Source organism: Zootoca vivipara, chromosome 2 (assembly GCF_965207765.1).
Source record: "Zootoca vivipara chromosome 2, rZooViv2.hap1.1, whole genome shotgun sequence".
Classification (NCBI taxonomy): domain Eukaryota; kingdom Metazoa; phylum Chordata; class Lepidosauria; order Squamata; family Lacertidae; genus Zootoca; species Zootoca vivipara.
This window is the reverse complement of record NC_142584.1, coordinates 14,270,486-14,284,595: the sequence shown is the minus strand read 5'-3', so window position 1 is coordinate 14,284,595 and position 14,110 is coordinate 14,270,486. Positions and strand designations below refer to the sequence as shown.

The window sequence follows — 14,110 nt, the reverse complement described above, 5'->3', positions numbered from 1 at the left end:
AGCGGTTTAGTCATGCTGGCCACATGACCCGGAAAGCTGTCTGTGAACAAACACTGGCTCCCTCTGCCTGAAAGCCAGATGGGCACTGCACCCCATAGTCGCCTTTGACTGGACTTAACCGTCCAGGGGTCCTTTACTTTACCTTTACAAGTTTTTAATGTGCTGTAAGCTGCCCAGAGTGGCTGGGGAAACCCAGCCAGATGGGCGGGGTATAAATAATAAAATCATCATCATTATTAGGCATTTCAATCCTCATTTATCAAAATCCCTTTAACTGCTAAAAGCACCCATGCCCCACCCCTTTGCCTCTCTTAGCCCCGATTACTTTCGTAAAATACGATTTATTGTAAGGGGTAAAGTCCGCATCAGCTGCCATCTCTGTCACATTTCACCAGGCGGTGTTTTACTTTCCTTACGTCGGGTTAAATACCGGTAATAGGAAGCTTTGCTTCCGTAGGGCTTGGGGAGAGGTTATCCCCATCCTCTTTCGTTACCGGCTCTCGGGATTCCCTTATCGATCCCCGACAGGAGACTCCCGCCCCGAGGAACAAGCGATCCAACCGACGGGCGTAAAGAAGGCGCGGAAGCTCCTGATGCGCGCGTCGCCCCCCACCTTCCCCTCCCCCGCGCTAACGTCACTTCGGCCGGACGAGAAAGTTTCCTCGACGGACGATGCGGCGAAGGCGTCGCAGGGCAGCCGCTGCGCCTCTGCTGGCGCTGCTGGTGCTGCTGCTGTGCCAAGCCGTGGCCATGAACATAACGTCTCTGCTTCCCTCGGAGGGTGAGCCGGGCTTTCTTCGTCCCCCTGAGCGGTGCGCTGACCGTCGGAAGCGTTTAGGATTGCCCAGCGCGCCGCCAAAAAGCAGGGGCGGAGCTGTGCGTGGAGCGCACTTTCCCCGAGGAAGGCAGGCAGCGGGAGGGAAGCCGCCTCAAAACCTCCCGCGCAACAAGCGGCGCAGCAGGGGAGGGAAGGATGCGAAGGCATTGGATCTCTCAAATCAAGCGGGTGGTTTCTTTCCTGCAGGTCGAGGCCCATGGCTCCGCCGTGAGGAGGCTCCGCTTGGACAGGGAGGAGTGCGGAGCCCCTTCCCATCCCTCCCCGTCTCCTGGCAAGAGGCTCTAGGGGTGGCATTTGGGTCCTGGAAACGACCACTGTTTATACTTTTAGATATGTGTGCATTTATGAATATTTATTCTATATCTGAGACCTCCTTAAAATAGCACTATACACTCATCCTTGAAGGTTTATGCCCCCCAAAACTAGGCAGCCTCGAAGGTTGCTGCCTCTTGTTTCAGGCGGACCTTCTACCACCCAGCCAACTTCTTTGTTGCTACCCTTTCTGCTCTGCTGTGAAATCTATCATCTCTGGCTGACACAGATTTCACAAGGTGTTGCACAAGATTTAAACACTGTTACACATACTGTAGCCTACTGGTCAACAAGTTACCATAAATATCCTAGTTTTGACCTTTTGAATAATACAAAAACAGAAACCCAACTTGCCGTCCTAACTAGCCACTCTGGAGTTCCTCACATAATAAAGTTTACATGCAAACACACCCCTGTGTTTGGGGTGGGTAGAATAGTTTGTAATACTTGAAGTATACACACTTTGACCTTTCAAATTATTGTAGATAAAATGTATTCCTTCCTTTTAATGAGATTGAATCACATGTGGTGTTATTTTATGTTTTTAAAGATTCAAAAACAACAACAACACGCCTCCATCTTGAGCCGCCCAGCGACACTTGCTGGAAAAAAGAAAACATTTTTTTTGGGGGGGGGGGGCAGCATGCCTCCTGACTCATACGGCCATGATAGGTCCTTCCACGGGGACCCAAATGCCACCCCCAGAGCCGCTTGCCAATAGATGGGGGGGGGTTGCGAATGCAGAAAGCCAAGCTCTGCAGCAGGGTTCCTACATACGGCTCTGCTTCGCGCTCTCGTTGCCGCATTTATGCAGTTCAGATGGGAAGCGAATCGGAGCAGAGCAGTCACATGTGAAAGCTTTTCCAGGGGCGTCTTGCCACCTCCAAATGGGTGCCGCTCGCATGGCCGCTGCAATTTATGCAGAAGAGCCTCCGTTATAGCAGAAATCTGGGCGTGTGAAGGTGCTGGTTCTCACAAATGATGTCTCCAGTTAAGTGGTGCTATGTAGTCCAGAACCTACCGTATACATGGTAAAGGGTGCATTTTGCCAAGTCCATACCTCAGGCTTTATATCCATTAGCACGAGGGAGAAACGGGATTTTAAGGAAGTTGTGGTGGAGCAACACCATGACCAAACAATAAGTGGCAGCGAATACAATAATTAGTGTTCTAACTGACGTTCATTTCATGTGGAAAATAGGCTTGTTGTTATTATTTTTAATACTCAAACTTTTCTAAAGCAGACTTTAATCGTTTGTTGTGTTTGGGGGGGAGTAGGCATGACTGATGGCTTGGATTTTCTGCGATCGGTTCTCGGCAAAGTAGAGTCAAAGTGGTGGTTGGGGGGAAAATAGCACCTAAGTGAAGCAAAGAGCTTTCATTCTATTGTGTAAACTTAAAACCATAAGCAAAGCCAGTGGCCTATCGAAGTCCAGCAACCTGTCCTCTCTGTGGCCAATCAGATGCCTGTAGGAAGTGCTTTTGATACCATTGACCACAGTATCCTCTTGAACTGCCTCTTTGGGTTGGGACTTGGAGGCATTGTTTTCCTGTGGTTTGGTTCCACTCCTACCTGCATGGACAATTCCACATAAAGCGCCAACATATCTCCATCTTGGCAATTTAGCTGCAGGGCGCCACAAGTTCTGCCGCCAGTGCTATTTAACATTTATACGAAGCCATTGGAAGCAGTCATCGGGAGTTTTGGGGCACAGTGTCGTCAGTGTGCTGATGACATTCAACTCTACTTTTCCAGTAAATCTGAGTGCATAATCTGAATCAGTGCCTGCCTGGATGCAGAGGTGGAATGTATGATCCATGAACGAAGGACAATCAACTGAATCCTGAGATACCGGGTGCTAAGAATTGGGGACTCTTCCCATTCTAGATGGGTTTGTACTCCCTCTGAAAGAACAGGCACACAGTTTAGGGGTATTATTGGAATCATCCTTGTTCATGAGGGCCCAAGTGGCTGGTATATTTATTGGCCACTGTGACACATGCATTGGAAATCTCCCATCTGGACTACTGTAATGTGCTCTATGTGGGGTTTGCATCTAGTGCAGAGCAGACCACACAGCTTGGGTGGTGAGTGTGCACATACCATGCCAGCGTTGAGGGATCTTACAGTGACTGCTTAATAGCCACCAAGCTTTAAGTTTCTGCTTGCCTACATACAAAAACCTATACAGTTGTACCTTGGATCCCGAACTCCTTGGTACTTGGGCGTTTTGGCTCCCGAACGCCGCAAACCCGGATGTGAGTGCTCCAGTTTGCGAACCTTCTTTGGAACCCGAACATCTGACAGGGCTTCCATGGCTTCTGATTCGCTGCAGGAGCTTCCAGCAGCCAATCAGAAGCCGTGCTTTGGTTTCCAAATGTTTTGGAAGGCGAACAGACTTCTGGAACAGATTCCGTTCAACTTCCAAGGTACAACTGTATGTATATATATATCCCCTGCAGTATATGATCAGCTAATGAAACCTAGTTACCGGTAGTTTTGTTAAGCTAAAGTTTTGGAGAAAATGAGTGAGACTGAATGGTGGCAGAAGCATAAGTTTAAGTGGCCAGCAGGAGTGGGAGTTGGGTTTTGTTGTCCAATAAGTAAATAAATACTTCCCTCCACAATGCCCAACAGAAAGTCATCCGGTAACAGAATTGTTGTGCTATACCGATCCATTCAAAACAATGGTTCTAAGGATCTGCTTTAAATGTATTTGTTGCTGAACGCCTGCTGTATTTTGAGGGACGTATCTCACCACTAGCATAACTATGTTTTGATTTATAGATTGCGGGACAAGGCCTCTGATGGGTGAGATGACAGAATGGAATCGGATTGTGGGTGGACGTGATGCTGAGCCAGGGGCATGGCCATGGCAAGTTAGTCTTCAAGTTTACCGCTTTGGTACAGGATATCACCATGTATGTGGCGGATCTGTGATTAATAACAACTCAGTGCTGACAGCAGCACACTGCATTAAAAAATGGACGTAGGTATATTTCTGTTCTAAATCTTTTTCCTCTTCTTTTTGCCAATTATAGGTGTGAGAAAAGTATATTCCTTAAAGCGACATTAGCTTATTTTTGAAATCTCTATCTACAGCTAAAGACCCGGAACAAAAAGTTTCAGTATATCAATAGCAGGAGCAACCCACTTGTGGCAATAGGCCTGTAACATCAATCCAGAGATCAGAGGCAGGGGGATAGTTCAGAAATTGTGGGCCCTTTTTCTTTTCACCCCCATCCCCATCCCCACCTGAAACCATTCCCTGCTATGCTTTATAGCAAGGGTGGGGAACCTTTCACAGCCCATGCGCAATCAGAGGCAAAAAGTAGATTGAACAATGGATCTAATTCATACTTTTCTGGAGTTCACAGGTTTATACACACACAAAAACACTCACATCCCTCCAACCACCACAGGCAGTGAATTTTAGCATAGACATCCAAACGCTTTGCAAAGATCAATACATGGCATGGATAACCAGATCTCTACAGCGGAGTTCTTTACAAAAAAAATCCCATCTGGACCCTGCAGTTAAAATAACTACCACCCAGTCATAAATACCCCCTTCTTGGGCAAGGTGGTGGACAGAAATCTACTAGAATGTTGTAGTTTTTCAGATCTGAAATGGGAGGGGGGGCAGGGACTCTGCTTTCTATGTATAAAATAAGTTCACATCTGTTTGGTGGAAAATGCCAAGCATTTATTTATTTAGAACATTTGTACTCTGCTCTTCAGCCAAGAAGCCTCCCAGAGCGGCTTACATGAAATCAAGACACTCCCTACCTGTAGGCTTACAAACAAACAAGCAAGCAAACAAGAATACAACACACAAGGGAAAAGGGAGGAGGGAAGAGGAAAATAAAACTCAAGCACCGATTTCTAGACAGTTTCTATATTTCTATATTGACCAGCCAGCATAGTTCAGAGGCTGGAGGTAGCTGATGGAACTGGGCCGCCAGCAAAGCAGATGCAATGAAACCGATTGGAGACATTTTATACTGTACTGCAAAAGAATAACTTCAGTAGTTACTTCCTTATCTCTTATGTACAGCATATTTTTAAAGCACATTACTTCTTCCCAAAATCATGGGAACTATAGTTTGCCTCCTCACTGCCCCAGTACCCTAAACAAACTACAGTCTCCAGGATCAATTTTTTTTGGGTGTGTGTGTGTGTGCTTTAAGAGTGCAATGAATCTTATTTAAATGTGGTGTGGCTCTGATTACTGCAGATAATCATACTTTTCAACTCAGTTTCTTGCAGGTGTCTCGGGTACAATTGGTTGTGCATTTGTCTGTTAACCAAAGGTGTATTTGACTTTTTAACTCCAAACAGGGATAGTTTGAAGGTTGCCAGTTCGAATCTGCACGATGGGGTAAGCAGTAGATAAATAGGTACCACTGTGGCAGAAAGGTAAATGGTGTTTCCATGCGCTGTGGCTTCTGTCACGGTGTTCTGTTACGCCAAAAGCAGTTTAGTCATGCTGGCCACATGAACTGGAAAGCTCTCTGCAAACAAAGGCTGGCTCCCTCTGCCTCAAGCAAGATGAGCGCCGCAACCCCATTGTCACCTTTGACGGGACTTAACTGCCCAGCGGTCATTTAACTTTACCTTTATGTTAGCTCAATGAAACTATGATTTAGCCAGATGTATTTATAATTACATCTGTAAATAAAATAATCAGCATCGAAGAGCAGTAGGTGTAGTTGCACTGTGATAAAGAAGTCTCATTAAGAGGTGGTAGTTATATTGAGAAGACATGGCCACATTCATGATGGAGATGCAGACAAATATTTTTGCAGAAGATCTCCATTATTAAGGTATAAAACAAACAAATGGAAATAGGTGTTGCTCACACACAAATCACATGCCTGTTGTGAAGGTGGTAGCATTTGTCTTCCACACTTCTGAATGTTGTTTTTTTTTACAAGGCAATGGAGCAAAACTGTAGTGGAGGACAGAGAAAGAGTGGTTGGGGTGAGGGACAATATAAAATCCAGAATATTTTTCATCAGGATCTGCCTACTGATGTGGACAGTAAGCAGTGGAACAGCAACAAATATGGTGACTGAAAAAAAGGTATGAAGGTGTCTTATGAACCAATGACATGTGCAGTAAAATCATTTCTGAACCACCCGTTTGTAAAAAAAAAAAAAAGCCTGTATGTGGGCATGACCTGACTCTACAAAGGATTTTATTCTTTCTTAGGGATCCAGCATTTTGGAGGGTTGTATTTGGCTTGCACCATCTTTATAACCATGAGTTTCCTACTGTAAAGCGCTATGTCAGAGCTATCGTGATGCATTCTGGTTTCAAGAGAAGCACATACGAAAATGATGTTGCCTTGTTTAGACTAAAAAGGCCTATCAGCTACAGCGATTATATTCAGCCTATCTGCTTACCTAACAGCACTACTCAGCTAGTGGCAGATGAAAACCCATGTTTCATAAGTGGATGGGGAAACACGGAGGAGAAGGGTAAATATCTTACGTGTCGTCTAATCTGTGTTAAAAATCAGTTTGGTGATCTAATTGAGATTGGTGATCTCAGGAAGCATCTTTGCAATGAGTTGTATTCAATGCTAGCCCTTCTCAGAGTAGCATTTGATTCACTCCAATGAGGATATTCGGGATTATTTCGCACAATGCACAGAAAGAAAACTGAGTTTGCTGTAGAATGTACGGATTATTCCTTGTACCTGTCAAAGCTCCCTCCCTCCCTCCCTCCCTCTCTCTCTCTCTCTCTCTCTCTCTCTGTGTGTGTGTGTGTGTTTGTTGCATTCACACTGTGTGTTTTTTAAAATGTACTCTTAAAATGCTTTAAAAAAATTATTAATCTGTGGAATACTGGAAATAGACTTCACAGGGGATGTGTGGCACAGTTCATGAGTTTTATCATTGTCCTATCCCAAGTGCTGCCATAGCTAGCAATTTTATATTACACAGTGCTAAAGAGGCACAAGCATACTTCTAACAGTGTTTTGTGTTCATTACAGGTAGAGGAAATTTTATATTACAAGAAGCTCAAGTTGACATTATTCCACTATATATCTGCAATAGATATGACTGGTATGCAGGCGTAGTATCATGGAATATGCTTTGTGCTGGTTCTGCAACTGGAGGTGTGGATAGTTGCCAGGTAAAAAGGAAATAATTCTATTTAGAAATATATTGCCAAAAATGTATTAGTGCACCATTTTTTACCATGCTTCCCATCTCCCTATCTGCATGTGTACACAAACTAGCATGTTATGCTTGCACTCACAGAAATGTGGTTTTGGGAATCTTTAATCTGGAGATCATTGCACGCCGCAAAGTTACTGTAGTGTACTATACCAGTGCCAAGTTTTTTTCTTACTTGGGAGAGTTAGCAAAAGACTCATAGATTGCGAGATAAATAATATTTATTTTAACAAAATGGCAGAGAAAGTGGCTTTGTAGCTAGAAGCATCAGTTGCAATGGTACAGAATAAAATGGGTAAGTTACTACTCTAACACACATTGCCTAGACCAAAAGTCTACACTTAAGTAACAAGACTGTAAGTGGCAGCATATATGCACAGTGGGAATGCTCAGATGCCGATGACTGATGTTTGTGAAAATGGGGAGGGCAGAAAGACATCAAGGTTTAGGAAATGAAGAAGGCAGAAATCAAAGGAACGAATAAAATGTTGGTGTTTGGAGTTAAAAAGCTGACCAAAGTTGAACTGAGTACTGAATCCCTGCTAGAGGTGATTATCCTGGATATGATCACATTAAGGCTCAGGGTTTTCGGAAAAACACAAAAGCTGTGTTCATTGTAGGAAATACATACATGATAGGAAAGATCCTAGTTCTATCCCAAATAGCTAACTCCTCCCCTACTATGAGGTATGGAGAAAGAGGTGGAATTGAGGCCAGCAACCCTAAGAGTATTGGTCTAACACTGAGGGAGGATCAATAGGTCAGCACAAGGATGACAAGCTTGGGAGGTTCCTCACTAATCTACCCTTTCCTCATGCAGATACATCAGCCTACAGGGCAAGCAGAGTTGCCCCTGACTTTATTAAACACTAATAGTTACCTGTCCTGAGGAAAGGATTGGTTCCCTGAGTTTTACTATGATTTGAAGGTGTGAGGCCGTGTCTGTGATAGGTGTTAGGAGCACATGCAGTGGTACCTTGGTTCTCAAATGCCTTGGTACTCAAATGCTTTGGTTCTCAAACACCAAAAACCCAGAAGTAAGTGTTCCGGTTTTTGAAAGTTTTTCGGAAGCCGAACGTCCAATGCGGTTGCCGTCTATTGTTTCCAGGGCACCTGTACCAATCAGAAGCTGCGCCTTGGTTTTTGAACATTTTGGAAGTCAAAAGGACTTCAGGGAACGGATTAAGTTTGGCGCTTTTGTTTTTGCTATTTATTTTGCGTTTTTTGTTTTTGAGGCTTTTTCAGTTGATTTGTTTTTGTGACTGTGTGGAACCCAGTTCAGCTACTGATTGATTGATTGATTGTGTGACTGAGGAAATGGATAAAAGCCCCCCATCCAAACAATGACAAACGTCAGTGCAGGTAAGAAAAAATAATAATTTTAATTTTTATCATCTACAATACTGTCTTGTTTATTGTATAGTACAGTATATCGTTGCTTTCATTTTATGGCTCAATGGTCTCGTTAGATAGTGAAACTCATGTTAAATTGCTGTTTTAGGGGTTGTTTTTAAAAGTCTGGAATGGATTAATCCATTTTGCATTATTTTCTATGGGAAAGCGTGCCTTGGTTTTGGAACGCTTTTGTTTTGGAACGGACTTCTGAACAATTTAAATTTGAGAACCAAAGTACCACTGTATTTTGTTGGCCATTCTACCTATGTGTCAAGAAACATCCCGGGAAAAGGCTCAAGCAGTGATATAATGGTCCAAGATAAGCCAGCCTTTGTAGTTTGCTCTTGAGGTGCTAGGCCCATACACCAACCCTGGGTTCCTTGTCTAATGCAGTTCAAAACACATTTTTGAAAGCTTCCTTAAGGGAGAACACTAAGATAATGTTCCTTTCAGAGGCCCTGACTAACCCAAAGAAAATAGCAATGTTGGAGAGGGTCAAGAAGGGCAATCTAACCAAGTTTAACTTTCATGGGAATCCACAAGGTCAGGTACCCTGGGGAAGAACTAAAAAAAGCTGGGCAGTTTTGGGGTCTCAGGAAAATGCAGTTAAATGAAAAAGAACCTGATGGATGGTACTTTATAATCAAGGGATGACCATCTTAAGGTCTAAGATAGATGGAAGGAGTGCAACATGACAAAGGAGACAGGTAGCCAGTTGTGAGCAGGCACAACATGATTTCCTGTTACAAGGGGCCCCATAGACAATTGAAATACCTTTCTAGGTGACCAAGATTTCCTACTTGGGAAGAGGCAGTGGCACTTTCCCAGAGAATGGAAAAATGCAACTTAACCAAATTACCAGTGGAAAATGTTATTGCCATTTTATTTTTGAATATCCAATATACTTTGTATATATTCCCCCCCAAAACATTAATAAAACCTATTAAAAAGAAAAAGTTACTGCCGTGGCATGCCTTTTGGGGGGAGGGTGTCATGTGACCCCTCTCCGATGATAGCACGCTGCTGCAGACCAATAGGATGAGGTTTTGAAACTCTCAACCAATCAGGAGGGTGGGGGAACTTGGGCTTGAGGCAGGAGGGCTTAGTTGCATACCCAGACATGTTTGAAGGCAGCATCAAAGCTGGCCGTGGCACCTGTGGACTTTACCTACCTACTAGGCACTTTGAAGAAGAGCACCAGGAGAGTACAGTAGGTCAAGAAGGCAGATACTGTGAGTTTATCATACTCCCTGGCAGCCATCAGTGTTAAACCTGAAAAGTGAGAGTCAGGGATGTTAGGGGGGGGGAATACCTGTTTCAACCCAGAGCTTACCTGTAACGATGTTTGCAGTGAGACCAGACCCTGAACTTGAAGCTGCAATCCTTGTAAATGCCGTGATTCTGACCCAGAAGGCTAATGTGGTGTGTGTGTGTGTGTGTGTGTCCATTTCCTGAAGGATGAGGACAAGGAGCCCACATCAACATGCTTACCTGCAATGATGTTTACAGCAGGACAGGATCCAGACCCTGAAACCATGTTCCTGGCAAATTCCAGCAATTCTGGTCTAGAGTGGGATTGTAGATATATGTGTATATAATATTAATGCTCAAACCCCAATGGATGAGGCTACATCCATTTCCCTACCTGCATAGCTGCCAAGTCTCCCGTATTCCCCAGGAAACCCCCATTTTTTCCAGCTGTTCCCAGCCAAAAAAACATATGATTTTGTTTCCCCCAGTTTATTCTGGTGCGGTGGCCATTTTGGAACTGGGCTGAGCATGCCCAGAAGCGACTTTTGATGTTGCGCTGCCCAGTTCCAAAATGGCTGCAGTGCGACTTCTAGTGCGGCGGCCATTTTGGAACTGGGCAGAGCAGCATCAAAAGTCACTTCTGAGCATGCTCCGCCCAGTTCCAAAATGGCGGCAGCGCTACTTCCAGTCCGATCCCTTATTTTTCAGGCAGGAACGTGGCAGGTATGCCCTACCTGTAGAGGCTGTGGATGGCAGTGTAACTTTTCAAATTGCAGAAGAAAACGGGTCAGCAAACTTTTTCAGTCCACTGTCCCTCAGACCTTGTGTGGGGCCAGACTATATTTTGAAAAAATATATGAATTCCTATGCCCCACAAATAACCCAGAGATGCATTTTAAATAAAAGGACACATTCTACTCATGTAAAAACACCAGGCAGGCCCCACAAATAACCCAGAGATGAATTTTTTTAAAAAGGACACATTCTACTCAAGTAAAAACACGCTGATTCCCAGACTGTCCGCAGGCCAGATTTAGAAGGCGATTGGGCAGCATCCGGCCCCCGGGCCTTAGAAATAGAGCATGAAGGAAAGGAAGCTTTAACTGAAGAGCTGGAGGAGGAGATTCTGCAGGTGAGAGTTTTGTATCTGAATGATGTACGTGTTTGTGTTTTATTAGAAGGTTGGTTTCCCTTGTTACTAAAGAGCTTCTTTGTTTTCTACAGGGTGCTATATAACTTAAAGGTAAAGGTAAAGGGACCCCTGACCATTAGGTCCAGTCGTGACCGACTCTGGGGTTGAGCGCTCATTTCGCATTATTGGCCGAGGGAGCTGGCGTATAGCTTCCAGGTCATGTGGCCAGCATGACAAAGCCACTTCTGGCGAACCAGAGCAGCACACGGAAACGGCGTTTACCTTCCCGCTGTAGCGGTTCCTATTTATCTACTTGCATTTTGACGTGCTTTCGAACTGCTAGGTTGGCAGGAGCTGGGACCAAGCAACGGTGAGCTCACCCCGTCACAGGGATTCGAACCGCTGACCTTCTGATCAGCAAGCCCTAGGCTCAGTGGTTTAACCCACAGCGCCACCTATAACTACGTAGTGGTAATTTTGATGAAGCATCAATCGATGGAAGAGTACTTTTGAAACTGCAGGAGAAAATAGAGTATGAAGAAAAGGAAGATTTAACTGAATAGATGGATGAAAAGAGCTTGTCGGTTGTTAATATCTGTCCTATGTCCGAGCCCTGAATGCCAAAGGGTGCATGCATGTGTGTGTTTCTGATGTGTGTAAATAAAAATGATTTGCTTTAAACATCTGTGTGCATACCTTTATCAAACAGCAACATGGCTGAGCATGATTACTGATTCAGGCTTTCTCAATTGATCCATATTTCCTAGAAAACTGTATTTTGTTTTGCCTATTCATGAGATGCAAATTCAAACTTATTGTTTTTCATGTTCCAGGGGGACAGTGGAGGACCTCTGATGTGTTACTTTCCAGATTACACCAGGTTTTATCTGATAGGAATCACCAGTTTTGGTGTTGGCTGTGGCCGACCCAAACTTCCTGGAATCTATATACGTGCAAAAAATTATCGACCATGGATAGATAAAGCAGTCACAATATTGAGCAGAACTTCTACTATGAGCTTGCAACACATTCTCATGTTTTTGACCGTTGGATTGGTAACCTTCCATTTTGTACTATGAAAAGTCCTGCTGTTTTGGAATTTTATATTTTCTCTTTTAAAACGTATTCATTCTTCTTGAAAACAAGTATATGGCGCCATTTGTTTTTTATAATAATGAATGCTTTGTACTCAGTTGTTTAACCTTGTCCAAAATAAATGGAAAACTCCTTCATTAAAAACGTCAGTCCAAAAGGCATTGTTCAGTTACATTTATATGTTTTGGGGGCTGTAAGTTGTATTGTGACTATTGTACTGATCGGCTCCAATATGAAAAAAGAGCATGGTTTCAAAAACATGCAGAAAATTATAATTTAATATGTGAAAGAAATGCTTTAATTCTTCATAGAGGCTTAATTTACAAACTTCAAATGATCCTATCCCAAATATATATTTCCATATTCTATAAGAAATATAGATGATAGGTTCCTACCACTGCCATGCTTTTCTGTATCATTTAAAAAATAAAACATAATTTACAATTAATATTTTTTAGTCCTTATCCCCCAAAGGAGCATCTACAAATGAGAATTTTGTCTATAAGTAGTTCCATGTTTATTGTTATTAATTGCTTTCTGAAACTTCTCTTACAGCAAAGCAAAGTATTTAATGATTTGGTGTTAAATGGGTTTGGGGCTCCTCTGCAATCCTGTAATTTCATAGTGGTAAAATTGGGTTCTTTCAGAAGCTATTACTAAAATGGTCACACCAGTTTCTTCATTAAGTAAATACCTAGCCAGATCTGCTAAGTATATACTTACTGGCATTTACACTTGGGCCAAAATGTTGCAATCGAAACTACTGCTCCTGGAAAGTGAGCTGTAGGGGGAAGATCTCTAGTTGCAGATTAGCTCAGCAAGGTCTGAGAGTGAAAAGGAAAAATCCAGGGGTCAGCAAACTTTTTCAGCAGGGGGCCGGTCCACTGTCCCTCAGACCTTGTGGGGGGCCGGACTATATTTTGAAAAAAATATTCCTAAGCCCCACAAATAACCTAGAGATGCATTTTAAATAAAAGAACACATGCTACTCATGTAAAAACACCAGGCAGGCCCCACAAATAACCCAGAGATGCATTTTAAATAAAAGGACACATTCTACTCATGTAAAAACATGCTGATTCCCGGACCGTCCGCAGGCCGGATTTAGAAGGCGATTGGGCCGTATCTGGCCCCCGGGCCTTAGTTTGGCGAACCCCTGGTCTTATCTGTGCTTTGGATGGCAGTGCTAAAACCTGAGACATGAAAGCTTGGAGCTAAATGGCACCTTAAACCTAGGTTCTGGGCACAACAACGGAATGTCTAGGCGCGCTTTTTTAATCACAAGAATACAAAGCTGAAAATGAATGAACTGCAGGTAAAATATTATGTTTATTTTTCACAGGGTTTAATCCTTCCCACTCCCACCCCCACATATTTTTAAGAGGGTCTCTTCTCTGGTCTTCAGAGAGTGGCTGGAAGTGGGGAGGCTGAAACAGCTCCTCCTTTCCTTCCATTCTGCAGTTTTAATCGTGCAAAATGCTCCTAGGAAAATGATGTTTTTATTATTTATACCCTGCCCATCTGGCTGGGTCTCCCCAGCCACTCTGGGCAAAATGAGTTGGCTCCTATCCAGGGCCGGATTTAGTTTTGATGAGGCCCTAAGCTAGGCCCTTTATATGTCCAGCTGTCCTTTGTCAACAAATTGTCCCTGTTTTTTCTGTTGAATAGATGCTATATGGTAATTTATGGACCCAATAGGTATCTAAAGCCATTTGCACTTGCAGAATGTAGGCACCCTATATACAGAAATGAGCAAACCAGTGATATTTTAGGGAGCAGGCTAGCAGGTGGGGCCCATTACTCACATCATAGGAGCCTACACAACACAAAACACTGTTGCTGTATGTAGGTTTCGTTTTATTTGTTTTTTATCTTATATTTTGGAAATGTACATCCAG

General features: G+C 43.5%; 1 protein-coding gene across 1 annotated transcript; it reads left to right on the top strand.

Annotated features, from left to right (window-relative positions):
• Nucleotides 1-552: 552 nt before the first annotated feature.
• Nucleotides 553-12,372, top strand: LOC118081597 (transmembrane protease serine 12-like). The gene is made up of 5 exons (XM_060271063.2): nucleotides 553-781; nucleotides 3,939-4,140; nucleotides 6,366-6,634; nucleotides 7,153-7,295; nucleotides 11,951-12,372. The coding sequence occupies exons 1-5, from the start codon at nucleotides 673-675 to the stop codon at nucleotides 12,194-12,196; spliced, it is 969 nt and encodes a 322-aa protein (XP_060127046.2). The 5' UTR covers nucleotides 553-672; the 3' UTR covers nucleotides 12,197-12,372.
• The last annotated feature ends 1,738 nt before the right edge of the window (nucleotides 12,373-14,110 follow it).

Bases quoted from the DNA above. Each gene is read 5' to 3' on its own strand.
- LOC118081597 (XM_060271063.2), top strand. From the start codon at position 673: ATGCGGCGAAGGCGTCGCAGGGCAGCCGCTGCGCCTCTGCTGGCGCTG. The intron at 782-3,938 runs GTGAGCCGGGCT...TTTGATTTATAG, and splicing joins GTCTCTGCTTCCCTCGGAGG to ATTGCGGGACAAGGCCTCTG. The intron at 6,635-7,152 runs GTAAATATCTTA...TGTTCATTACAG, and splicing joins GGGAAACACGGAGGAGAAGG to GTAGAGGAAATTTTATATTA.